Source organism: Sebastes umbrosus, chromosome 5 (genome assembly GCF_015220745.1).
Source record: "Sebastes umbrosus isolate fSebUmb1 chromosome 5, fSebUmb1.pri, whole genome shotgun sequence".
In the NCBI taxonomy this organism is placed as follows: domain Eukaryota; kingdom Metazoa; phylum Chordata; class Actinopteri; order Perciformes; family Sebastidae; genus Sebastes; species Sebastes umbrosus.
Genome location: NC_051273.1, coordinates 31,917,745 through 31,943,651, shown reverse-complemented (window position 1 = coordinate 31,943,651; position 25,907 = coordinate 31,917,745). Strand labels below are relative to the sequence as shown.

At 40.2% G+C, this 25,907-nt stretch overlaps 3 protein-coding genes and 1 long non-coding RNA gene across 8 annotated transcripts; 2 read left to right on the top strand and 2 right to left on the bottom strand.

Moving 5' to 3' along the window:
* The first annotated feature begins 1,312 nt into the window (after positions 1–1,312).
* Positions 1,313–7,352, top strand: agxta (alanine--glyoxylate and serine--pyruvate aminotransferase a). 2 transcript variants are annotated; one of them, XM_037771024.1, is made up of 12 exons: positions 1,321–1,592; positions 2,937–3,129; positions 4,188–4,252; positions 4,342–4,442; positions 4,529–4,599; positions 4,715–4,799; positions 4,870–4,968; positions 5,091–5,160; positions 5,760–5,855; positions 5,991–6,119; positions 6,241–6,394; positions 7,329–7,352. In XM_037771024.1, exons 1-11 carry the CDS (start codon positions 1,434–1,436, stop codon positions 6,346–6,348), a joined length of 1,176 nt encoding a protein of 391 aa, XP_037626952.1. In that variant the 5' UTR covers positions 1,321–1,433; the 3' UTR covers positions 6,349–6,394; positions 7,329–7,352. The 2 variants fall into 2 exon arrangements, 1 of the variants encoding a protein (XP_037626952.1); XR_005207063.1 differs by lacking the exon at positions 7,329–7,352 and having other exon boundaries at positions 1,313–1,592; positions 5,760–5,859; positions 6,241–6,388.
* A 2,130-nt stretch (positions 7,353–9,482) lies between these two features.
* LOC119488724 lies at positions 9,483–10,612 on the bottom strand. Its single transcript, XR_005207025.1, has 3 exons — positions 10,096–10,612; positions 9,774–9,957; positions 9,483–9,558 (listed from the first exon to the last, which is right to left on the bottom strand). It is a non-coding gene; the product is annotated as an uncharacterized LOC119488724 (long non-coding RNA).
* Positions 10,613–11,441: 829 nt separating this feature from the next.
* dtymk (deoxythymidylate kinase (thymidylate kinase)) lies at positions 11,442–15,078 on the top strand. The gene is made up of 5 exons (XM_037769975.1): positions 11,442–11,710; positions 11,820–11,928; positions 13,982–14,072; positions 14,169–14,366; positions 14,446–15,078. The coding sequence occupies exons 1-5, from the start codon at positions 11,581–11,583 to the stop codon at positions 14,554–14,556; spliced, it is 639 nt and encodes a 212-aa protein (XP_037625903.1). The 5' UTR covers positions 11,442–11,580; the 3' UTR covers positions 14,557–15,078.
* A 1-nt stretch (position 15,079) lies between these two features.
* atg4b (autophagy related 4B, cysteine peptidase) lies at positions 15,080–25,409 on the bottom strand. Of its 4 annotated transcripts, none has more exons than XM_037769972.1 (13): positions 25,256–25,409; positions 22,886–22,987; positions 22,694–22,765; positions 22,497–22,595; positions 22,240–22,341; positions 22,062–22,134; positions 21,526–21,605; positions 20,037–20,233; positions 17,984–18,062; positions 17,701–17,846; positions 17,513–17,569; positions 17,313–17,406; positions 15,080–15,806 (listed from the first exon to the last, which is right to left on the bottom strand). In XM_037769972.1, exons 1-13 carry the CDS (start codon positions 25,263–25,265, stop codon positions 15,718–15,720), a joined length of 1,200 nt encoding a protein of 399 aa, XP_037625900.1. In that variant the 5' UTR covers positions 25,266–25,409; the 3' UTR covers positions 15,080–15,717. The 4 variants fall into 4 exon arrangements, 2 of the variants coding, with proteins under 2 accessions (XP_037625900.1, XP_037625901.1); XM_037769973.1 differs by having other exon boundaries at positions 15,080–15,791; XR_005206947.1 differs by having other exon boundaries at positions 15,744–15,791; positions 17,513–17,555.
* Between the last annotated feature and the right edge of the window lie 498 nt (positions 25,410–25,907).

Below are 25,907 nucleotides of genomic sequence, written 5' to 3'. Positions count from 1 at the left end.
AACACAACAAATTTATTCAAATTTTTGATCATCTGTAAACCAGAATATTTGGGGCTTTTGTCACACATTTTCAAGGAAAATTGACACACTCGTCACAGTGTGTGCAATGCAAAAGAAAATAGGATTCACTTTACACTTCTTCCAAATTACACAGCCCACACAATCTGTTTTCTGAAAATATTTGCATCTGCAAACCTCAATGGCACAAAGAAAACAAGTTCCATCTTTGGCTTCTACTGTAGATAAGTGAGATGTGACATATGATTCGGGGCCGTAACTTCAGATTTGAATAAAAGCTTACTTTCATTGGAGTTCACATTGCAACACAAATGATTCCTGTAGATATACATTATACCAGCCTCCTCAAAGCTTGAGCACAGTTCTTTAGCCCATGGAGAGCCATGTGACATACACTCTTATTTTGTTAACACTGTCCTGACCTTAGACTAGATGTACAGTGCATGTGGACCAAACAAAGTGCAATTTACTGGCACTTCTTAACTTTTAAAAATCCTTTTCTAAGTTGCATTTTATGGTTGAGAGGTTTAAACTTCGTGCCTCTGCCGACAAATTTGAGAAAATGTGGCATCCCTTCCTGGATTACGCTGAATCTAAGCTTTATTTGCAGACCTACCATAACTGTCATTATTTTTGGAATTTAATTTTTATTTTATTATCTTATTCTATTTATTTTATTCTTATTGTTTGTGTTTTTGTTTGTTTTTAATCCTCTGCCAATTATTTATTTATCGGTTTTTTATCCTTCTGTGCTCCTTTTCTTGTAAAACAAAAAATGTTGTTTGCATTGAATTTATCTGTAAAACTGAAAACCAATAAACCCATTTTTTTTTTTAAAAAGAAAGAACAAAAAATCCTCTTTAGGGGAGGCTACGCAACTGATAACATTGACCTTATTTCTTCTACTTTTTTCTCTTATCATCACCAAGGCTAAAATTTTGCCAATATACTTCACCAAATTCACTATTATATATTACTAGACTTTTCCAGACCAACATTGTTTGAGCTTATATACACTATTCACATGTTTATAAGTTAAACATATAACCCTATAAACTGTAACTAGCGTTAGACATGTCATCCTGTATACTGGGGCAAAAGCATCGGGGTGTAATAGTTAAGCCTGATGCTCTGGAGAGTTAATGATTAACATTGGAGGGGGACATGTTGGGTGACTTCCTTATCTTTAAAATGGGAAAAGCATCCAGCTACTCATTGCTCATTGTGCACAGAAGTGAGCAAGTTTGTTGACAGAAGAAGCCAGAGATAAAAGCAGGCGGTGTTGTGACAGACTGCTGACCTGTAGGCCAGAGGAGCTCACTGGTCAGACAGAGGGGTGTGCTCAGCTCAGGCTTTACTTCACCTGCTTCCACGGCTGTTTGTGGTTTTACTGTGCTTGTCACGCTGCTGGGAACATGTCGTCTTTCTCTGTGCCCCCACCAAAATGCCTGCAGAAACCGCTGGCGGTTCCTCATCGTCACATGTTTGGACCAGGACCTTCCAATGTTCCTCCACGGATCTTGGAGGCCGGGGCCAATCCCGTCATCGGACACATGCATCCAGAGATATTCCAGGTAACTCAAGGATGTAGCCTATCAAGGAAGAAGAAAGGCATAAGAAGAAAACATTAACTTTTATGAGCAGACTGCTTACCCCAAACAGTGAAGAATTATTTACACGGTCTACATCATAATGGAGGAGTGTGGGGATGATTATATTCTCAATTACCCTGCTCAGTTGAGATATATTAAAAAAACAAAAACACATTGTACATTTCACAGTGGTTTGCAACATCTCCACTGTGTACAGAAAAGCAATCACTGTTTGAAAAATGTAGCATGTACCATATATTATATAATAATATAACACTATTAAAGGGGTGATTCTGCATAATGAATACTATTTTTAATACTATATATAATAAAGTATATTTTGCTGACAATACTTACTTTTACTTAAGTACATTTTAAATGCCAGACTTTTACTTTTGAATATTTCCACACTGAGTTATTAATGCTTTTACTCAAGTAAAGGATCAAAGTACATCTTCCACTACTGGAAACTGCTAAACTGCAGCCAAGCCATGCCATATGGTTAAAAGTCTTTATTCGACAAACTGTGTATGTGTGCTTGTGTTGTTGTCTATGTGTTTTAATATCCGCTGCTTATAGATTATAATTTACTCTAAAGCACATTTTCATCATCTGTCACTGTCAATGCAAATCCTATTCACTGTAAAGACAGTATATAGACATCTTTACATGTACCTAATCATCCAGTCCATGTACTGGTATATCCATACAGTATTTATTCCTTTGTACCATTTGTATTGTTTACAACTTACAGAACACTTGACTTGTATATTGATGTTTTATTCCATTTCTCATTTTATTGTTGGTCAATCTTTTTATAGATATATTTATATATACACCTATTTTATTTTATTTTATTTACATTAACAGTCCGGTTTATTTGTTAATTTTATTTTTCAAGCTTTGTTGTCCTTGTCCCTAGCTGTGTTTTTTTACAAGTACATTTAGAGATGCATAAAACCGGAGTCATATTCCTTGTATGTATGTACGTACTTGGCATATAAATCGGATTCTTGTCTTGTTTTGTCCGAGCAACAATCCAAAACCCAAATGTATTCTGTTTATTATCATAGAAGATTATAAGGAAACCAGGAAATAGTCATGTCCGAGAAGCTGGAGCCGGTGAATTTGTGGCATTTTTTCTTAAAAATGACTCAATTACCAGAAATGTTGCTGATTAATTTTCATTGAAAGGGTTGCGGCTAACCTGTGTTAGGACCTCTCTCAGTCTGCCACTCATTGAAGCCAATAGGGTAGTATTGTATAGAAAATATATTTCTATTTAAACTACCTTTTTCACCAACGTTTGCTCGTTTTATGTTATAGATAATGAATGACATCAAAAGTGGAATCCAGTACATGTTCCAGACTCAGAACAACATGACTTTAGCTGTGAGCGGCACCGGCCACACTGCTATGGAGTGTGCACTCTTCAACGCGGTGGAGGCCGGGGAGGGCGTACTGACTGCAGTCAACGGCATATGGGGAGAGCGAGCAGCAGACATGGCTGGGAGGATCGGTAAGGCTAGTCGCATTCTAGAATTTTCTGTCAACAAATCCTACGAAAAGACCAAAACTCACAATGCTTGAGTTCACCTCTCAATATGTTCTGACTTCCCTGTCCTGTTCTTTGGTTCCTTCTGAAGGTGTGAATCTTAAAAAATAGATCCCAATTACATAGTTTGAAAAAGGCTCAGTCATGTTCCAAAAGAGCTGGGCACTGTAGTTTTTTAGCAAATAACACCTAAACAGGAGTAAACGGTGCATTTGTTGGGGACTATTTTCAGATGCGGATGAATACACATTTGGTGCGCTAGTATTTACAGCAGCAGTACAATGTATGTGGGATCGAATCAAAATAAACTACAGTGCCCATGTTCATCATAATGAAGGAACATGTCACCTAGTGTAACGGTGGGGCTCATTTTCATGGGATTTGTTGACAATAACAATAAATACATAATATCATCACTTATCCTTTAAAGAGGACCAATTATGCTATTGTGCTTTTTCCCTTTCCTTTAGTGTGTTAAATAGTTTTTTGTGCATGTAAAAGGTCTGCAAAGTTAAAGTCCTACGCCAAAGGGAGTTCCTCCACAGAAACACTGCTCCTGAACTGCCTGAAACGCCTCGCTTGAAGTCCAGCCTTTTCTTCTGTAACGTGGTGATGTCACCAAGTAACACATTTGCATAATACCTGCCTAGCGGCTAGTTTGGCACACCCTCAAACAGAGCTAGTTAGAACTGAGCTGGAACGGAGTCCGAAGAGTTTGATTCAATTGATCAATCATAACAGTGGGCCAGCTGACCAATCAGAGCAGACTGGGCTTTTCAGGAGGGGGGAGGAGCTCAAACAGAACGTTTCAGACAGAAGGTGAAAAGAGGAGCTGCAGCACAGCCGTGATGAGAAAAGTAAAGCGTTTTTTGAACATTAAAGCATGTAAACATGTTCTAGTAGAAACCCCAAATACAAGTATGCACCTGAAAATAAGCATAATAGGTCCTCTTTAAAATCAGCAGTAATCGATGGAATAAAAGTGATTTAACCACAGAATATCATGTGTGTTAACCCAACAGGTGCCAGAGTAAATACCATTGTGGCGCCCCCTGGTGGTTTCTTCAATAATGCAGAAATTGAGCAGGTATCACTCTGACTCTCAAGTTATCAGGTTATTCAAATAAATCCTGTCAAAGCTACAGTCTGTGTGATCATACCGTTGTGTCATCACAGGCCTTATCAAAACACCGGCCGGTGGTGTTCTTCCTTGCACACGGAGAATCATCCACAGGAGTCTTGCATCCTTTAGATGGCATCGGACAGCTATGCCATAAGTAAGATGCAGCGCTCACTCCTCTGTCATCATCACATCTGTAATGATAAGAGCAGATAATACCTGTGTTATGACTCGTGTCTACAGGTATAACTGCTTGTTTCTTGTCGACTCTGTGGCGTCAATGGGAGGAACCCCTCTGTACATGGACCAGCAAGGTTTAGTATTAAATCCTGATTGATTTCAAGTCTCTCTGGAGCAGCTGATGAAACCATTAGCTGTGTTGATGACACCAAATAATATAGATTTTTTTGGTGATGTTTGTATTTGCAGGTATAGACATCCTATACACAGGCTCCCAAAAGGTTCTGAATGCTCCTCCGGGTACAGCACCCATCTCCTTCAGTGAAAAAGCATGGTGAGAAATGTGTATACAAGTTTAGTTTACAATATATGCATTGTGTATCTAATGTTTAATCTGTCCACAGCCAGAAAATATTCAACCGGAGGACAAAGCCGGTGTCATTCTTCTTGGATTTGAGTTGGCTCGCAAACTACTGGGGATGTGATGGCAAGCCAGCAAGAGTGTAAGACTTCTTTTTATTTCCTGCAGACAGGAACTGATTAGATTTCAAACTGTACTCTCAGTTTCAGCCATACTTGCACAATTTCTGAATGTTGCTCTGTCTTTTCCATTTCCTCTCTATAGATATCACCACACAGGTCCAGTCACTGCTTTTTACTCCCTGAGGGAGAGCCTGGCTGTCCTTGTTGAAGAGGTGGGATGTGTTAGAATTAGGGCTGTTTAATAATAACGTATTAACGCAATTCGATCTTTTAGAGGTTGTAGCGGGCTCAGTTTTAAAGCTAAAGTGAAGATACTGGTATCATATGACTCGTGGTACCAGCCATGTCATATCTTGTTGCAAAGGGACTGGAACTGGAAATGACCATTTTTAAAAGGGGTCCCTTGACCTTTGACCTCAAGATATGTGAATGAAAATGGGTTCTATGGGTACAGGACATCCTGCTAGGCATACTGCATTTGACTACTGTATGTATTAGGACATACTAAATCTGTTTCTGGTATACTTAATAGTATGTTAGTATGGTTATTGTACAGTAAGATGGTGGACATGGTCAACTTTACACCTGCTTAACATCAGCATGTTAGCGTTGGCATTGTGAGCATGTTAGTATAGCGCTAACATTTAGCTCAAAGCACCACTGTGGCTAAGAACAGCCTCACAGAGCTGCAAGCAAGGCAGTAGACTGTTGGCATGTGTACTAAACCCTGAAGATTAATATGTACAAAATGAAAATATGGGTAATGCGTCAGCTATTCTATAATGTCTGCTTTTATGCCTTTTTCTGCTAGGGTCTGGAGAATTCATGGGAAAGACATCACAAAGTGGCAGAGTATTTCCACGCTGGCCTAGAGAACATGGGACTCAAACTTTTTGTCAAAGAAAAAGTGAGTTTTCAAGTTTCAGCCCTAATATTTCATTTTTATTATAACCTGTGGTGGAATCTAGACAGAATAATGATCGTAATATACAAATTCTAAAGTGAGACAAAATTCATCATATCTGATAAATGGTTATTACAGAAAGCAAGACTCCCTACGGTTAACACTATTGTTGCTCCTCATGGATATAACTGGAAAGAGATCACAACCTACATCATGAAAACACATAATTTAGAGATTTCTGGAGGGCTTGGACCATCAGTGGGCTTGGTAAGAGAAAAAAATCAGTCAATTACTTTGTATATAATTTTGTTTCTACTTGCATAGACGATGCCTTCCAAGTCACTTAGTCCTGTATGGCCTAAATCCCAGTTGTTTTTGGTCTTTTTAGGTGTTGCGTGTTGGACTGATGGGATGTAACAGCAGCATGGCCAATGTTGACATGGTGTCGGCAGCACTGAAAGACGCTATGAAACACTGCCACAAGAGCAAAGTGTAACATGTTGCTGTTGGATGCTGTGAAGATAATCAAGGAAGAGACTGTAATTGTCGCGGGGTTCTATGTCAAAACTCCGTGCAACATGAAAAACACTGGCATAGTCAGAAAACGTTGTATTAATCCCTTTTTATTATGCCGGCCTCCCAAAGTGCAATCATTGCTTACTATTTACAAAAAAATGAAAAATAGAAAATAAGCTATGTACAAAACATCAACTAGTACTGAAAATCGAGTTCCTCAATAACTCCATGATTTCTTTCAGAATAGGTAAAAACAATCCAAAAATACAATCTATATTTTACCTTCCTGAGTGTGACCTTCTCTGTCAACACTTCAAGATCAGACTCTCCTCAGCTGGCCAAGATGACCCCCTTTTAAACCAATAGCCCCTCCCCTGGGCGTATTCCTTACACAGAAAAATAACAATTAACATTATTTTTCATCATAGAAGATATTTATAGTCCCTTTAACCTAGGCATATTTTACCTTTAAATGATATACCTCTGTCTAAACATTCCCCCCCAACCAAAACAAGTTAATTTGCAACATAATCACAATTCCAAATAATAAACATATTTAAACTGATCACATGATCTCAAAAACGCGCGAGGGCACCCTTTATAACGGGGGGATTTGTTACGGCCCTGTTTGCTCGTCAATCCCATGAATGGGACATGACAGGATGGACACGCAGCGTTTCAGCAGCTGGTGAGTGAGAATAATGTTTGTGTAAATATATGTGTCTAGGAAACAGCAGAACAATCAAGTGTGCACCTTTAGTCGCACTACTGATAAACAGTTTAGGGGAGAGGGATATGTCGCGATGTGTTTTAACTACGGAGTGAATCAGGAAGGGAGCGGAGAAATGTTTGGTGTGTGTGTGTGTGTGTGCCTGCGGCGCAGCGGAGAAATGTTGGTGTGTGTGGCCTGAGGTGATGTGTGTGCGCTGCCCACAGTCAGTGACGGCTACTCCGTCACAAATAAATAAACCATTATTCTCAGTACTTGTCTTGTGTGGCTCAATCACTACTTGAATGGGAACAGTGGACTTCTCTGCATAATGCTATAGTACCTGTTGTCAGCAGCAGTCAGTCTAATGTAAACACGCGATGATAGTATTCCATTCTTCATTGGTATATTAGACACATTTCCCACGTATAGAGAGACCATATCCTGCCCTCTTTACTAGCTGACGTCAATACTGAAGCTTGTTAGAGCCTCGAATCACAGTTTGTCATCTCAGATGTATGTGATATCTGGATTCTGGCACCCAACAACACAGCAAGAGGACATTATTGATGTGTACCTTTAGCCCACTGCTAGTGTTTGCCTCCAGCTAACACTGTGACGTAATCATGACGTCAACACATAAAGGGTCTATAGCGAGCTTTGTAGGAGCTGTAGTTGTTGAATGATGATGTGCTTTTCATTCTGCTATCAGAACAACAAGAAAAATAAAGACATCGCAAGTTGTATGTTTTGTATGTCAACAGGGCTGTTGTTGAAAATATACCTTGGAAAAAAAAGGTTTGAATCTTGCCCTTTAAATACTTGCTAAAAAATAAGGTGAGAGAGGTCAAACTAAAATGACTCTAAATAGGCCGAGATGTTTGGGTTTATGCATTGAGCCGCAAATCACGCAAGAGTTTTCGCAACTTGGGGGGCTACCTTCTAGAATCAAATCGGGAACAATAACCTCGGAAATACAGTGAATAAATTAAGTTATTTTAATTTTTTATTCAGGAGAATGGGTGGGATCAGAAGGAGTTATAAATTACCAGTGATGAATAATGGGGATAAAATGGCTGTCAGCAACCTAGAAAAGGCTGAACTTCTGGCGCAAACATTCAGGAAAGTTCACAGCTCCGACAACCTAACAGATGAGGCCAGGCGCTCTAGAAATAGAGTTTTATTGGAGAAATCAAAAATATTAGAGAAAAAAGAGACATCAGAAGATCCAATAGACCTGCCTTTTAGTATGTTTGAATTGAGAAGAGCAATAACTAGTGCACGTCAGACCACACCTGATAAAGATGGCGTATGCTATAAAATGTTAGAGAACATGGCAGATCACTCTGGTCACTGTGTTAAGACTGTATAACAGAGTTTGGGAAACTGGCCAACTTCCTTCAGTGTGGAAACAAGCCGTAATAGTGCCTATTCTAAAACCAGGGAAAGACCCATCAGATCCATATAGTTACAGACCTATTGCCCTAACCTCTCATTTATGCAAAATTATGGAGCGAATGGTTACAGAGAGATTAACCTATTTCCTGGAAAGTAAAGCTCTTTTATCTCCACATCAAAATGGGTTCCGTAGGGGTCGCAATACTATGGACTCTGTCTTATGCTTAGAGTCAGACATCAGGAAAGCACAGACCAACAAAGAAGTAGTATTAGCTGTCTTCTTTGATGTGGAAAAAGCATATGATATGCTCTGGAAAGAAGGGTTACTCATGAAATTGAATTAATTGGGAATTGGTGGTAGAGCATATAATTGGGTGAAGGACTTTTTATTTGACAGGAAAATACAGGTAAGAGTAGATGCAGAATATTAAAATGTATATACAGTGGATAATGGAACTCCACAAGGTAGTGTCTGTAGTCCGTTATTATTCAATATAATGATCAATGATATATTTTCTCAGGTTGAGCAAAATATAGGAAAGTCTATGTACGCGGATGACGGAGCTCTTTGGATAAGAGGCCGCAATGTATCATTTGTTAATAAGAAAATGCAAGCTGCAATAGCTGAGGTGGAGAAATGGGCAAACAAATGGGGATTCAAGTCATCAGTAGCAAAAACACAAGTTATTTGTTTCTTAAAACGGCGTAAAATCGCACCCATTTCCCTAAAACTGTATGATCAATCTCTGGAGCAAGTCAAAGCTGTTAGATTTCTGGGGATTTGGTTTGATGAAAAGCTCACATGGAACATTCATTAAGATAAAATCAGGAGCAAATGTAAAAAAAGTCATCAGTATACTGCGTTGTTTGACAGGACAGGAGTGGGAAGCAAGTAGAGCATCTTTACAAAATATATACTGGGCTCTCATGAGATCTGTCCTTGACTATGGGTGTGTAGCTTACATGTCAGCAGCAGAATCAAACCTTAAGAAATTAGATGTAGCTCAGGCTTTGAGAATCATTAGTGGATCATTCAGAACATCTCCGGTATCAGCAATGCAAGTGGAAGTGGGAGAAATGCCCCTACGGATTAGAAGAATAAAATTAATGCTGGCATACTGGGTTAATCTTCAGGGGCATTATGAAACTCACCCTACCAAAAATGTTTTGACAGACTGCTGGGAACATAAGCTTTGGGTGGGTAGGTGATGCAAAGGCAGAAAACATAGGGTTATGTCAATTCCAATATTGCTCTACAGTTTCAGTTTCTTCCATTCCTCCCTGGTTACTCCCCTTACCAAATGTTGACCTCAATATACAGCAGGAATTGAAGGAGAAGTCAAAGAAAATTCCAGCATGGCGCATAGTCCAGAATTATTTGGATCAGCACTTCACAGACTCCGTGTTCTTATTTACAGACGGCTCCTAAGATCCTGAGACAGGGTGTGCAGGTGCAGCAGTTTATATCCCGGTGAGTGAGACCTACATCAAGAAACGAGTATCAAATTATGTGTCAGTATATACTACAGAAATATTGGCAATATTATTGGCCCTGCAGTGGATAGAGGAGAGGGAAATTAAAAACACTGTTATTGCATCTGACAGTTTTTCAGCATTCACAAGCATAGGATCTGGTAGATCATCAGTCAGAACGGATTTAATTAATGAAATATTTCTCATTATGTATAGGATGGAAATAAAAGGCACAGGTACACGATTCATATGGGTTCCTGCTCATGTTGGTGTGGAAGGAAATGAGCAGGTAGACATTCTGGCCAAACAAACACTAAGAATTAAGAATATAGAATTACAAATTCCATTAAGTAAAGCTGAGGCTAAACCATTCATCAAGAACTATGCACAAAAAGTATGGCAGAAGTACTGGGATGAGCAGGAAACTGGAAGGCATATGTAGAATATACAGAAACATGTTGGAGCAGGGAGAAAGGTGGGCTGGAAAAGAAGGGAAGAAAATATCATCACTCGACTAAGAATCGGACATACAGGTCTTAATCAAACATTATATCGAATAGGCAAGCACCCAACTGGGAAATGTACACACTGTAACCAGCCAGAAACTGTTGAACACATACTGATACACTGCAGTAATTACACTATCCAGAGGAATCACCTTTTTCAGACATTAAAGCTGCAGTGCGTAGAAATCCGGAAAACGCAAAATCCTGCATCCCCTCGAGCTGCTCTCTCCTCTCTCCGCTCTCTGTCCGAAGCCCCTCCCCCCACACGAGAACGGGCATATGCACGCGCTTCATACGTGCTCGCTACATCTGAGGAGGCTACCGCAGCGAGCTACACATTACCTTCTAACGACATCAACAGTTTGGACTGTCTTTTTGAAAGTCTGTCTTTCTTTTTTGGGTTGTTTTGAGGTGTAGGCAGTTGCTGCCAATGCTGGAATAGCAAGCTTTCCAGTAGGTTGTTCCGCCATTGACCGAGGCTTTCACTATCTGCAGAGACCAGACGTGAACGCGCATCTCCTTTTGTGGAACAGCCAATAGGAACGCTCTCTCTCTGAAATGCCCTGTGATTGGTCAAAGTCTGCCGTCACGGGCAAGATTTTCTAAAGCCTGTAAACAGAGCCATGAGGAGGTGCAGAGGTGTAGTTTTCTCTCAGATCACTTGAATTACAATATGCTGAAAGGTTATTATGGAATTTTTGCCAAATTATGCCAAAATATAGTTGCCTACTGCCACTTTAAGGAAGGCAAAACATCAGGACTTTTCAGTGTCAGGTCTATTGGGGAATAAAGCATTTAATATATACAGTGAAATTATTCAGTTTTTGAGAAAAACTGATTTAGTTAAAAGAATCTAGAGTTTTCATTATTATTATTTTTTTTATTATTTTTTTTAGTTCTATTTTGTTTCTGCACAATCTTCTGTTCCACACTCCAGTCCAGATGGTGGCGGTAATGCACCTAAGAAGAAGTGCGTCTTCCTACCCCCTTGTTGACATCTGCGATTTTAAAAGGCGGGTAAACTGTGATAAGAGTGCTCCCGCTCTCATGCCTATAGAATAATAGATCCATGCCTGCTGTGTAGTGAGGTTTATCTCCCGGACAGCGCTGCTACAGTCATACAGCGATGGCCTGTAAGAGAGGAGCGCTCATCGTGCTGGAGGGAGTCGACAAAGCTGGGAAAACTACTCAGTGTCAGAAACTGGTTCAGACTCTGCAGCAGAGCGGCAGGCCCGCAGAGGGGATGAGGTTCCCCGGTGAGGCAGGCTGCGTTTCACTCTTTACATGGCTTAACGTCAGCATGACTGTGGTTTAGGTGTGCAGTGCAAGTAATGTGTCTAATGTGTTGTTGTTTACTGGGCTCAGACAGGACCACGACTATTGGACAGCTGATCAGCGCTTACCTGGAGAAGAAGAGTGACCTGGAGGACCACACAGTGCACCTGCTGTTCTCTGCAAACCGATGGGAACTGGTGTAAGTACATGTAGAGTTTACGTCAATTGATGATGGCTGCATTCCTCTTAGTGGAGGTCCTGGCTCACTGGAACAGCTTACTGGTGCTTTTCCTCCTATGACGAGTCAAAATGTAAGCTGTGAAAAAAGGTCCACAAAATGTGCTGAACAGTACTCACCATGAAGAATGACTCATCAGCTGTAAGAACAACTTTAAAGGGTCAGTTCACTCAAATTACAAAAAGAGATGTTTCCATTACAGTTCGTTTTGCAGTTAAAGAGGACCTAGTGTGCTTATTTTCAGGTGCATGCTTGTATTTTAGGTTTCTACTGGAACATGTTTACATGCTTTAATGTTCAAAAAAACGCTTTACTTTTCTCATACCGGCTGTGCTGCAGCACCTCTTTTCACCCTCTGTCTGAAACGCTCTGTTTGAGCCCAGTCTGCTCTGATTGGTCAGCTGGTCTACTGTTATGATTGGTAAAGCGAACCAAACTTTTCAGACTCCTCTCCAGCACCGCTTGAACTAGTTTTGTTTAACGGCGAGCCAAACTAGCCGCTAGGCAAATTGTGTTACTTGGTGACATCACCATGTTACGGAAGAAAAGGTAGGATTTCAAGCAATGCGGTTCAGGCAGTTCAGGAGCAGTGTTTCTGTGGGGGAGAGTAACTCCCTTTGGTGGTAATTTTGAGACAAGACTGGGTTTGTAACTTTAGACTACTAGAGTATTGAAAAGTTAAATTCCAAGCCAGAAACAAAGACCCGGATGACTGGATAATCTACAGATCTCACCGGCACAACATTCGTACTGAAGAAAAAGACTGGACATAGTACTCCAACTTTTTTTCCAATGCTGTGCGAACCTAAACAAAATTCCATTCATGCCATATTGTATTGGGTGCTGGTTATATGGTTAGGGTTGAGTGATGGGTGAACTGACCCTTTTAATGCTGTAGCCTACTAAGCCCTGATGTCACTGAATCTGACCACTGCCTACTTTGGTATAAAAAGACTAAAGTTCCAAGATTTCCCTCTTCAGTGAATAGAGTAAAACTAAGCAAGTCTCTCAACATTTACATCATTGAGTACATCTAGTGCTAGTACCTTAAAGGATAAGTCAGGTGACCTTTTTCTTATTGTCAATATATTCCATAAAAAGACCAAAACCTAATCGATCCTACTACTGACAAGTACTGTCAATGCCCCGATATAATTTATTCCTTTTTGCCACAGAGGTCCATTGTTGTCAAAAAACTACTACTACTGTTGCACTGGGTGACATGTTCCTTCATCACCATGAACACAGCACTGTTGTTAATTTTGACTCAATCCCTAGCACACCATCCTGCTGCTGTAAATACTCACCAACAAAAGCACCATTTACTCCAGCAGTTGGAGTAACTGAGTTTCTAAATTTGCTGTCTAAAGTACTTCTTTTTACCCATTTGAAAAATATTTGAGATATTTTTTTTTTTTTTTTTTAAAGTTATTTTTTTGGGGGCATTTTCCATTTTTTATTGACAGGACAGTGGATAGAGTCTTGAAAGGGGGGAGAGAGAGAGTGGATGCGGAAAGGGCCACAGGCCGGATTCGAACCCGGACCGCCGCGGTCAGGATCAAGCCTTAATACATGGACGCCCGCTCTACCAACTGAGCTAACCCAGGCGTCCGATATTTTTAAAGATTCAGAGTCTTCAGTATAAGCCATGAGCTTCAAGCCACAGACAGGGTAGGGAAGTCAAAGTATTGTGAGACATACTAACACATTGTTGATTTCAGTCTTTTCATGGGATCTGTTGACAATAACAAAGATACATAAGGACACCAGATTTGTCCTTTGAAAATACACAGAACTTTGAGTACATGTACATTTTCTCTCCCTCTATGAAGGTGCCTATTTATTTGTTAGTTTGGATTCTTCTTGGAGTCCTATATAAGCGATGATGCAAGCTCCAATCTGAAAATGCATATTCTTTTGTCTCTCGTCATTAGCCTTGACAAGCTTCCTCTAGCCTCTACACATTATTGCCTACATTTCCTTATGCAGCATAATAAACTAATTGTGACCACAGGCCTTTAATGAAGAAGAAGCTGGAGCAAGGCATCACTCTGGTCGTAGACCGGTACGCCTTCTCTGGAGCTGCTTTCACCAGCGCAAAGCCAGTGAGTCCTCTCTCAGCCTTTCAAACTCTGCATCCATCAGACAGCGTGACTCAGTGTGTGTTCGAGAGGATAGTCTGACGTGTCCGTCTCCTTCAGGGTTTCTGTCTGGACTGGTGCATGAAATCTGACGTGGGACTGCCAAAGCCGGACCTCGTTATGTTCCTGCAGCTCAGTCCGGCTGAGGCTGCTCTCAGAGGTAAGTTCGGAGAAGAAAGATACGAGACCAGTGCTTTCCAAAAGGCGGTTCAACAGAAATTTGAAGAGCTGATGAAGGATCCTTCAGTCAACTGGCAGGTATGAGGCGGCTCTGGAGTGCAAATTTATTCCCAGCTGTTATTTAGATCAATCATATTAAACATCTTATTTGCTCTAGGTAATCAATGCTGCCAAGAGTGTTGAAGATGTGCACGAGGACATCACAGCCCACAGCCTTAACGCTGTCAACACAGCTCAGAACCTGCAGCTCGGAGAGCTGTGGAAGTGAACGTGAACCAGTCTCTGCTGGTTTGAGACCAGAACCTGTTCACACCAATAACATGCGTCCCGAGTGATCCGAACACACGTGGACAGCTTCAAGTACATCTGTTCACACCTGGAATTAGAATGCGTCTCCACACGCGTCTTGATTGAGATCACCACTTGTGATCCGATCTCATTTCCCCGCTCTATATGCAAACAAACACGTAGTAAACACACGGCTAATACAGCAGACGATGTGATGTAATATTACATGAATGTCAGCAGTAATACCCTACATATTTGTGAAATCAGGTACATTTTTATTAACATTGCGTTCACATCTGTACTTGGAGCTGACCACTAGTGATCCGATCACTCAGGACGCATGTTTATACCAGGTCTGAAAGGCTGAAAACAGTCTGCTGGTGCAGCAACTAAATGACTCTTCTACACGCTTTCCTTGAGCTCCTTTATTTGAATGCGGAAGAGAAATGCCTCGGCTGTGATTCAAATATCATTTCTTGAAATTAAAGAGAGATATACCATCGTCAAATGTCAGATTCTGACTTTATTTGTTTTTAATCCTCTTACATGTGTATTGTTCTTTCACCTGTCTATATACTGTGTCGATTAAATAAATAATCTTCAAATTAACTAGTGTACATGTTTTAAACTTGGCAAGGATACTTTGCATGAGCAATTAAATGCAACTTGTCTGCAGATTTGACTTAATTTGGTTTCATTACAGGCTGTTACAGACCAGAGTTATTAGTGACAAAGCCGTGGGCATCATGAACCGCAGGGTTTCTATACAACATAAAACTGTTATGGCAATTTTACCTATGGAGTCAGGGAAAGGCACCATATCACTTCAGAATAAACATTGAAAGTGTTAAGACTCGAATGGAAACACATGTATGTGAAGATGTGCATACAGAGTTGATCCTGAGCTCCTGCTACGGCTTCCACCAGGCAGTCTCAATGTTGGATACAGAGAGCGTTCGGAGGCTGTTGAAGAAGAACGCTGTGTGACGCACACTGACTGACTACGCCATTGGAGCTGGACTGGCTCAAGAGGTCTCCAGTTAATGTTCATCCCCCCTCAGGCTTCCCTTCTGATACAGAGAAGACACAGAGAATCTCTCGCCAGCTGTCAGACAACAGCAAATCATTGTTCGTGTGCTCCTCAGAGGGAGAGGATCTCAAACTCTTCGTCCTCTGAATCGAAGAACCGCTCCAACCTGTCCGAGTCTGAGAAATCTGTGAAGGGAACATCAACACGTAAAAGAAAAAAACAAACATTAAAATTCATTTGGTAATGCTTTATATTAAAGTTCTGTAATAAGTGTTTGTTAATAGATAATAAGACCCTTAAAAGATGCTTAACATTAATGTGTTAAGACTTAATTATAGCATTATAAAACACATTTATTGTTAGATTATAACACATTTATTAGCACTTACTAAGAAACTTGTTAAGAGTTTATAGACTTCTTAAGAACAATAATAAAAGCCCTATGAGTTTCTTATAATTGTTTATAATAGCATTAAACATATTTATCTAACTATTTAACTAACTTTCCTATTATATCATTGTTAAACCTGTACGAACCTTTTTTTTGTTGCTTTATTAAGATTAATAAATACTTTTATTACTACTTATTAATCATTTTTAATTTGATTTATTAGCAATTAACTATGCACTTATTAACATTTAACTACGTTTTTTGCAGGCACCCAATTTAAAGTGAAAACAATGCTTATTAAGGTTAATAAATCAGTAATAAACTGTTTCTTTTAAGATTATTTTTGGGCATTTTCTGCCCTAATTAGATGAATAGATTAGATCTATATACAATACTGACTTGACTGTACAATAATTCATTCACTGTATAATACATTCAAGAAATACTGTTATTCATTTCTTATTTATACCATTCTGGCATTTATATCTAACACATTTAATAGATCCTACTTATAAGCATTCTGCATTTACTTTCTTGCACTGTGATTATATGCTATATATTGCACGTCTTAATGCAAATATCTGAACATTTTATCAAGCCACTTACAGCCACAAAGAGAACGTTCTATAAAACATAGCCTTAAACAGAAAATAAAATTAAAAAACATATTTATATATGGGTGGCTGGTTAGCTCAGTCGGTAGAGCGAGCGCCCATGTAAATGCCAAGGCTCAGTCCTAGCAGCGGTGGACCCGGGTTCGAATCCGGCCTGTGGTCCTTTCCGCATGTCATCTCTCTCTCTCCCCCTTTCCAACACTCTATCCACTGTCCTATCAATAAAATGCTTAAAAATCACCCCAAAAAATAACTTTAAAAAAAAAACAAAAAAACATATATATAATTTAATTTAAATATAAAAATAGTATAATTAATAGTACAATTACAGTATCTTTCAACATGATGTAAATTCTATATTTTAAAATTCTGAAAACATAAATCATTCCTAATCATATCACATTTTTTTTTTAAATATTGAAAGATACTGTTGTACTAATAATTGTACAATTCTTTTTTTCAAAGGCCTGTTTGAAGCTATGTTTTATAGAACATTCTCTTTGTGGCCGCATCGTATGGAATGCCATTTCTTTCAATATTAACACATATAAATGTTAATAAACATGTTATAAGGAAATTATAAGGGCCTTATCACCTACTAACTAACGCTTATTACCAAACCTTAACATAAATCGTTACCATTCATTTTCATTAATGGATTTAAAAAAAATATTTTGCAAAAAAGCATGCAGTTCATCTACCAGGAGTAAGGTTCAGGGCGTCCATGCAGACCATGTGAGAGGGCTGACTGTCTACGAGTTCAAACATGGGCAGGCCTCCTCTGTTGCAGGACAGCTAGAAGAGAAGGACCAGCATTTTATGACGTATACATTCCTCTAACAAGAAACTGCTGTAAAAGAGTGAAGGGAGCAACAAAAGAGCAGTGTTCACAGAAACGTACCCTTCTTATGCGCATACACCAGTCATCAAACTCGTCCTCTGTTCTGCAGAAGAAACCCTGGCGGACACCAGAAAACAATCAGCTACGGAACATCTGACTTACTGTAAAACTCACATTCACATTCTTAACAAAGGGCTTTAGTTTGAGATACGCAAGCTGCGCTATAAAAGCCTCCCTAGCATTCCTACCGCTGCGATGGACGGGTCCAGTTCGCAGATGTGCATGCGGCAGGGTGGGTGCTGACAATGGTACGTCTCATCAGGGACCTGGCCATCTTCACACGGTTCCACTGCAGGCTGCGTGGTGTGTGGGTCTAAATAGATGAGCTCCTCTCCTGGGGGTGGGGGGGGGGGGGGAGAAGCATGTTTATAATTAGATTGTTCTCTTGGTAGAAGTGGAATTAATATGGTGAGCATGAGTGTGCAGTGCACAGTTGAGTGTTTATTTCACAAACACAGAGACTAGACATACCGACATAACCAATGAAGTAATGGGCACTGTTGGGTTTTCCCCCAATAACACCCAGGGACTGAGGCAGCATGAAGCATTGCTGTGAAAAGAGACAAGAGGGTTTATCTCACCCCAGCTGTAGCTGACTTTGCCTCAGTGCTAATTTAACTTCTTATTTTCATAAATCTTTTAGCCAATTTAGTACAAACAACATATAAAAGACATTACGACCATTTTCAAAAGTGTACCATTTGTTTTGTTTTTATGTTATTAGTTTAAAGTTTGGTTCTTTATGGGGCTTACAATGTGGGCAATTCTACAGCAAGCCCACCAGAAAGCCACCCACAAGGTCGACGCAAAACCAACTAACTTGTGGATTCCCACGTACAAACCTGAGTTCACTACAGTGTCTTGTTTTGAAATGTAGGCTACACATATCATCACAGCATTAACTTCATTAAAGCTGCAGTCGCTAACTTTGAGCAAATATGATGACAAAAAGTTATTTTTATAAAACGGTCACTATATCCTGACAGTAGTGCATGAGACACATAATCTGAAAAAACATCATGTGCCTCTGTGTCCTCCAAGTGCTCCTAATGGCATTTGCCAGATTTCACCATGCCCTTTTTCAGATTATGTGTCTCATGCACTACTGTCAGGATATAGTGACCGTTTTATAAAAATAACTTTTTGTTATCATATTTGCTCAAAGTTACCGACTGCAGCTTTAAACCAGCGTATATATCCTGATGTTCATTTTACATATTCCCTTTACTAGATAATCGTTTCAGTTGTCACTGCCATTTCGTAGCAGATAAAGCAATATCCTGGACAAAAGTATATTTGCATGCCAACCACAGTAGTTTCAGAGGTTTGCAGTCATGTGTGAGAACACGTAGACTGGTGCAAAACAGCATGCAGGGACCCTTACAACTTCCTCATTTCTTTTTATTAAAGTAACCTTTGTGAAACTGCAGTTGACAGCACAGACTAATCTGAAGTCGGTGCTGAGTCACCACACGAGTAACGCAATTTAGACTACAATTAATGACAACACTGGAATTAGTAACAAAAAGAAAAAAGAAAAAGCTAATCTTAAAAACTACAGTCTTTGGATAATGTAAAAGTCAGTTAGGGCTGTCCCGAATACCGTATTTTGGGCTTCGAAGCTTCAGTGAGAAATATTCTAAGGTATTTGAAGCTTTGCTTCGCGACGTAGAGCAGAAGGCTGACACGTTCTTCTGTCTGTCGGTCTCTACCTCCCTGTTTTAGTGCCCCGGACAGTGCTGCTGTCGCACTACTGTACACACACGCACCTCTACACACAACAAACAGCCATATCCATCTGAGAATAACTAATAATAATTAATGTTGAATATGAATTGTGGGATTATTGCTTATTTCATGGGCTATTTTGGGATCTATACATTATTATAACATAATTTATTTATTTATATATATATATATATATATATATATATTTATATATATATATATATATATATATATATATACACATATATACATACATATACATATACATACATACATATATACTGATTTGGAGGTCGATTACCATGGCAACGGTGGAAGCTTCGAAGCTTTAAAGCATTCGGGTCAGCCTTAAAGTCAATGTTTCTTTAATAAAAATATCAAACAGGAAATTCAGTTGTCTCATTTTGTAAATCCAGTTTCCAGTGACAACCCCATTATTTCAGGATATACAGTTATTAGCCATTACAAAAAACAGGTAGCTCAAATCAAGCACTCTGATTGGTTCATAGCCGTGATATAATACCCACATACCACTGCTATGAAGTCTAATTCCTTTGCACTCTATCACTCCGCGTCTGAGAAAAGAAACACATTGGACTAATGTGTTGTCATGGTTGCTTAGCGTCGGGCCAAACAACGTCCCTTAGCTGTGATATAATCCCAATATACCACGGCCTGTCGTGAGCTATTGTTTAAATTATACCTCATAGAACATTTCTAAGATTGATAAATTGTTTGAACACATACACATATCCAGTATATACACAATGGGAATACAGACGCAGAAGTACTTCACCTTGAGGGTTTCGATGTAGGCCTCGTTGATATCACTCAGGCCCAGCCTGAGGGGGATGAGCAGGACCAGAGGTTTCCAGAGAGCCGTCTCCTCCTCGGCCATAGCACACGCCCCCTCCAGGCAGCCGTTGAGCTCCCCCGCTCCCTCTGGTTCACAGCATGCTGCTGCAATTTCCAGCCAGGGCATACAGAGACGCTCTGCAGAGAAAAAACAATCGCAATAATACCCACAAAATTACTGAAACATTACTATTGTCTGTGCTTCAAAAAAAAAGAAAAGTTAAGAATGTTAAGATATAGAATATGTATATAAGAATATGTGTCACTGTAACAGATTAGTATTCGGTCATCATGCAGTGGATCAAGTCAGAAAATGATTAAGATAGATCTGCTTTACAGTAATACTAGCACTGACCACTCAGCTACTTCCTGTTTTAGTCGAATTAAGATAGCAGCGCATCTAATGGAAGCGTTCCACTTAAAGGTTCCCTATAGGATATCCAGAGCATTTATATAGCAGCAAACAACTATCTGCTATGTAAAGCTGCCTTCATATTGATAAGACATTTCCTCTTCACCCACTGCGAGGTAGGGCGCAGAGACGTGCAGAGGCAGCAGGTAAAATATGTCCCCAAAAAGAGCACAAGGAACGCAATTCATGGTTGCTAGGTAACAACAACAGTTCCAGCCGAGTTCAAAGATGAAACAATTTAAACTTTGAGTGCAGCGCTCGGTGGGGAGCGGTGCGCCACGCCATGGGTAGCGCTTCCGCCCTGTCGGGTGGCACCGCTCTTTCCATAGGAAAACAATGGCAGCGATTTTACCACTGATCATGCGTTGGCGGCTTAAAGATATAGAGGAGTAATGTCTACCTGAGCAGAGAATGAAGTCACTCTCCCTCTGTGTGTGTTATAATCCGAGCTTCTCTGTGCTTTGTTGACATAGCCGGCCGGCCGCGTGTGCTTTTAGTACATGTTTGTGCCCCACTGGCTAGCTCACGGCGTCCCGATCAACGAAGCGTAGCACCCACCCTCCAGTTCCCCCCGCGGTTAACACTGCTAGCTCTGTCAACATTGTTACCGGTGTTTCCACTGTTAGCGCTGTTAGCACCGTTAGCTGCGAGCCAGTGGCTCAGCCGTCACCATGTTGAGAGACGTGCAGAGGCAATAGAAGTTCTCCAAATCTGGCATTTAGCACCTTTAAAAGGCCTTTTTTTTTTAACTGCTCCTTTGTATATATTTGCACATGGAAAAGCACCAAAATATTGTTGCTTGAGGAACTTTACTCCTTTACTTTACTTCAACTCCCATTTGTATTTGTTTTCACCCAGAAACTTTGTCCTGTAATAATAGTCATATTTAACTGAAGTACTACTTCTGTATACATTCCCAGCATGGCCCACTGTTTAACCTGGAGTACAAGCACATTTAAACTGCTTATGATAATGAATGATGACAGGAAAAAAAACACTGAAACACAACTGCACTCACTGATGTCCTCGATGACCACAGTGTTGTCCATCGCCACGTGCACGACTAATCTGCTCCACGTATCAAACACTGCCAGCTTCCTGAAAGCAAGACAGCACATTGAGATAGTCACACTTCCGCGTTTTACCAAATTGGAAAGACAATTTCTTTAAATTGTTTAGAACCTCATCAGTGTACAGTATCTTTTTTTGACTGTGGGATGGATGAATACATGGTGAGAGTGGAAAATAAAGAAAAGGCAAAGAAATGATGCAATACAAACAACTAAAACACATGGCTCGAATGTCTACTGTACAGATGGTGAATTTTATGATAATGTCACCGTACTGTTCCGCCTCTCCTGATAGCCCCTTGTGTTGGTAACAAGGTTGCTTTTGCGAGAAGTGGTCTCAGGCTGGTTGTATTGGTCCGCACCAGAGTATGTTTACTGCATTCACAACCTCCCAAACGAACCGCTCCAGAGTTTGATTAAAACAGACTAGATGCTGGCTTGTGAAAGCGCCCTTACTAACTTATAGTTCCTTTACAGTACTTACTTTAGAACCTGGGCCACTGTGTTTGGTCCGTACCACTGGCCTATAGGCTTTCCCTCTCCAACTCCCATTTGGGCTGCAGCATTTAGGAACAAAGAAGAAACAATGTTATGCAAACTCTTTCAGGACCGCCTGAGTGAGTCCTTGATAACATTGGAAAGGTCTGACACTCACTACTCACCGATTTGATGGATGGAATAGTAGCTGTCTTTTTTGTCAATGAAGGCGTTGAGAATACTGATGTACTCTTCTCTTTGTTTCTGGTCTTGGGCCCATCTCCAGTCTGAGAACAATAAGCCAGTTATCAAGCCAGTTTCAAACAAGCTCTGTCTGGTATAGTGTACTCATTTTACTGGAGAAGAGCTGGTAGTGCCACACTCAGGTTTCATCTATGTATATCTATAAGGGAGATATCTTTTTTTTTTTAAGTTGTCTTACCTCTGCCTACATGTCTACACACCAAAGCCTCTCCTAGGATCATCTGGCCGCACCGTAACATACAGCCCCATCCTGTATCTGATGTTGGTCCTGTCCCACCTGCAACACAATCATGCATGAGACCCCCTTTTGTAATTAAATGTGAAAAAGTCAAATCTCTAAACTCATCAAGCTCAAATACACATTTTTTCACTTACCAATTGGTGGGAAGTTTTTTCTGTACGTGAACCACAGTCGTGAAGTGACATCTGATAAAATCTCATCTTTCTCTACATGAAGACCAGAAATCACCACATTACAAAACAACCGTAGACAAAAGTTGATGCTTGCTAATAGGATTCTTTACAACTCTGTCTCACATAAACATTGTATATTCAACACAGTCCTACCTGTGAGTGCATTGTATTCTTTCCCCAAGATCCACACAGGCTCTGAGGTGTCAGGAAAATCTTCAAACTCTCCAAAGCGAAGTGTGTCGTATGTCAAGGTTGCTGCAAAAGAGGTCAAGAGTCAACTATAAGTGTGGGAAATCACAGGGGAGAAACTGCTGGTGGTCACGTTGTTCACCGCTAACCACTTGATGCAGCTAATAAATGTGAGGCTATTTGTTAGTGAGTAAAGGTGTGGTACCCATTAGTTGCATGAGAAGAATTCCAGTCACTTCCAGGAAGGATGTTATTTATAAATACATTTTTTAAAAAGGTATCTATGGTTTTTAATCTTTGTTTCTGTAGATTAACCTGGGTCACAATTTATATGCTAGGGAGTAAGTGGGGGAGGAATCTCCCTGTGGGATAAATAAACTAGTAAGTTTCAAGTTCCTACTAAATACATTTCATAGTGAAATTAACACACTTTACAAAAAAGCTTGACAACCTGGGAAAAACTTAAATTGTATTTAAAGGGGTACTCCAGCAATTTAATATTGTACATCCATAACATTGGGAAGCTTGTGAGAGACTTAAAAAAAGAATGGTCAACTTTGTTGCAGCAGATGCCAGGATATCTTGACCTTTAGACCCTAGTATTGGTAATGCTAAAAAAAAAAGCTGTATCCTACACTTCCCATAATGCAACTGGAAAGGGGTATTTGTTTTACCCTGACCCTCCCTGCCTGGTAAAGGTCCACATCTTTCAAACTTCACAAGCCCATTTTGTAATTCCAGTAATTCTGTTATGATTTTGTAGTCTCTGAGCACAGGCCGGGATAACCCTGACGACATAACTATGACATCATTAGGGTTAGGGTTTCTCAGACATAAAAAAAAAGCTCATCCAGGGCCACAGATAACATTTTATAAGTGGTTTCACAAGTTGAGTGATACTCTTCATGGCGAGTAAACTGAATTTAATGTGTAAAATCACCTCTTTAATATCAGAGGATGATTACATAAATGACAATCCACATGACACAGTCCATTGGGACTTGACTTGGGAACCGGAGGGTCGCCGGTTCAAGTCCCCGCATGGACCAAGTACTGAGTGTGAACTGGTCACTGGAGAGATGCCAGTTTGCCTCTTGGGCACTGCCGAGGTGCCCTTGAGCAAGGCACCAAACCCCCAACTGCTCGGGGCATCTGTCTGGGGCAGCCCCCTCGCTCTGACATCTCTCCATTAATGCATGTAGGTCCTCTTTGTGCATGTGTGTGTATTCGGCCCTGTGTGTACTATGTAAAATACATAGAGAATAAAAAAATGAATTTCTCCCCGGGGATTAATAAAGTGCTTTTCTTCTTCAAAATCAAAGAACTAACATTATATCACACAACTGTGACACATCTGTATCAATATCTGAACATATATCTCCCTTGTGCAATTGGCTGGTAATAAATAAGTAAAGTGGGTGCTTTTAATGAAGTCTGATGTGCAAGCAGCAATCACATTAACAGCCTGTATTTGCAGACTTTTCACTGCAGTGTGAAATAATGGGCTCAAAGCCAGATATAAGATTGGGCAACACAGTAATGGACACCATTAAAGGGGACACTTCCTCTTAAGAAAGAAAAAATAATCTGATTTTGGCTAACTGGTGTCTGTTAACACTGGAAAACGTATTTACACTTTTTAAAGTAAATCATAAAAGGTTTATGCCAATACATAAGGCTATCCACAGGATAATAACAAACAGGCAAAGTTGCCTAGCTAGCTCATTAATGCTAGCTGTCAGTGAGCTAGCCTGGACAGTGAAAGCTGAGATTTAAACAGGCTCATCCATAAACAATGAAGGGATACATTAAGAAGTCTGTTAGCATGCTCTGAACACTATTAAGTTACTAAACTAGGTGAGTGTTGCAGCATATATCAGATAAGTTCACCCCTCTCAGAGCTAATAGCATCCCAGTGCTAACAGTAGGTGACAGTGCATCATCCACTGGGAGGCTCATCTGGGGCGGAACGTCATGTTGGCATTACAAACACATTATTAAGAGTGAAGCTTCACAACACATGACAGTAACACATATGACAGCTGGGGCCCGCACAGGAGGTTACAGGGCTGAGCAGCGAGCTGTCAAAGAGGAGAATAACAGCAGCAGGCTAGCGTTAGTTAGCATGTAGCTGTAGCAGGCTGACGTCAGCGAGGCTACCAGCGGCTCTGTGTTGTGTCGGGCTGCCAGCTGGAGTTGTTGGTTAATCCTGTCATGACAGAGCAGTGAATGTGTTGCCAGGTATGACATGGCGTTGTTGTGGTTATTTTGTGTCAATACTAGCTCGCTGAGGGAGAGAAATAAATGTTATTTTGACTATAAAATCTGGTTTACCTGCATCCATCCCGACGGTCTTCACCCTATCTTGTTTGTTGTTCTCTGGACTCCGACCCGCTGGACCAATGGGAACAGAGTAATGATGTAGAGGCGGGATATGTCTTTCGACAGCCAATCGGCTTCCAGTAAAATCTGGGAGGAGGAGTCATGTTGCCTTAACCAATCAGTGGTTGCTGACGTAGCCGTCCCGTTGAAAACAGTCCACGGTGCGTTCACGTTCTAGGCAAGACAGCTTTATTTGTAGAGCACATTAAGCAACAGGGCAATTCAAAGTGCTTTATATAAACATTCAAGAACATTGCGACAAAGTGCAAAAGAACATTAAGACATAATTGAAACAGTTATAAAAACATTAAAGATTAGAAAATTAAAACAATCTAAAAATAAAAGCTAGGATATAAGCTGAAATAGAATATAACACACAAGAGTAAAAGCTCTAGTGCAGTATAAGATCATTATCTGGTTTAAGAAAAGGCAGCAGCAAACAGGAACGTTTTAAGCTTTGATTTAAAAGAACTCAGAGTTGGTTCTAGATTAAAATAGGTTTCCATGCTGCTCCCTCATCTTCTACATGACAGTCAAAAGGTTAAAATCTCAAGGAAAATCTGCTACTGAAAACATTTGAGACGAGGAACTGCGAGAAACTCAT

What these genes read in the sequence shown, in the direction of transcription:
- agxta (XM_037771024.1), top strand. Translation starts at nt 1,434, where the DNA reads ATGTCGTCTTTCTCTGTGCCCCCACCAAAATGCCTGCAGAAACCGCTG. An exon ending in TGCATCCAGAGATATTCCAG is followed by an intron (nt 1,593 to 2,936) that starts GTAACTCAAGGA and finishes TTTATGTTATAG; the next exon opens with ATAATGAATGACATCAAAAG. An exon ending in ATCGGACAGCTATGCCATAA is followed by an intron (nt 4,443 to 4,528) that starts GTAAGATGCAGC and finishes TCGTGTCTACAG; the next exon opens with GTATAACTGCTTGTTTCTTG.
- dtymk (XM_037769975.1), top strand. Translation starts at nt 11,581, where the DNA reads ATGGCCTGTAAGAGAGGAGCGCTCATCGTGCTGGAGGGAGTCGACAAA. An exon ending in CTTTCACCAGCGCAAAGCCA is followed by an intron (nt 14,073 to 14,168) that starts GTGAGTCCTCTC and finishes CGTCTCCTTCAG; the next exon opens with GGTTTCTGTCTGGACTGGTG. An exon ending in ATCCTTCAGTCAACTGGCAG is followed by an intron (nt 14,367 to 14,445) that starts GTATGAGGCGGC and finishes TATTTGCTCTAG; the next exon opens with GTAATCAATGCTGCCAAGAG.
- atg4b (XM_037769972.1), bottom strand. An exon ending in ACAGTGGCCCAGGTTCTAAA is followed by an intron (nt 21,606 to 22,061) that starts GTAAGTACTGTA and finishes TCTTGCTTTCAG; the next exon opens with GAAGCTGGCAGTGTTTGATA. An exon ending in TGGACCCGTCCATCGCAGCG is followed by an intron (nt 17,570 to 17,700) that starts GTAGGAATGCTA and finishes GGTGTCCGCCAG; the next exon opens with GGTTTCTTCTGCAGAACAGA.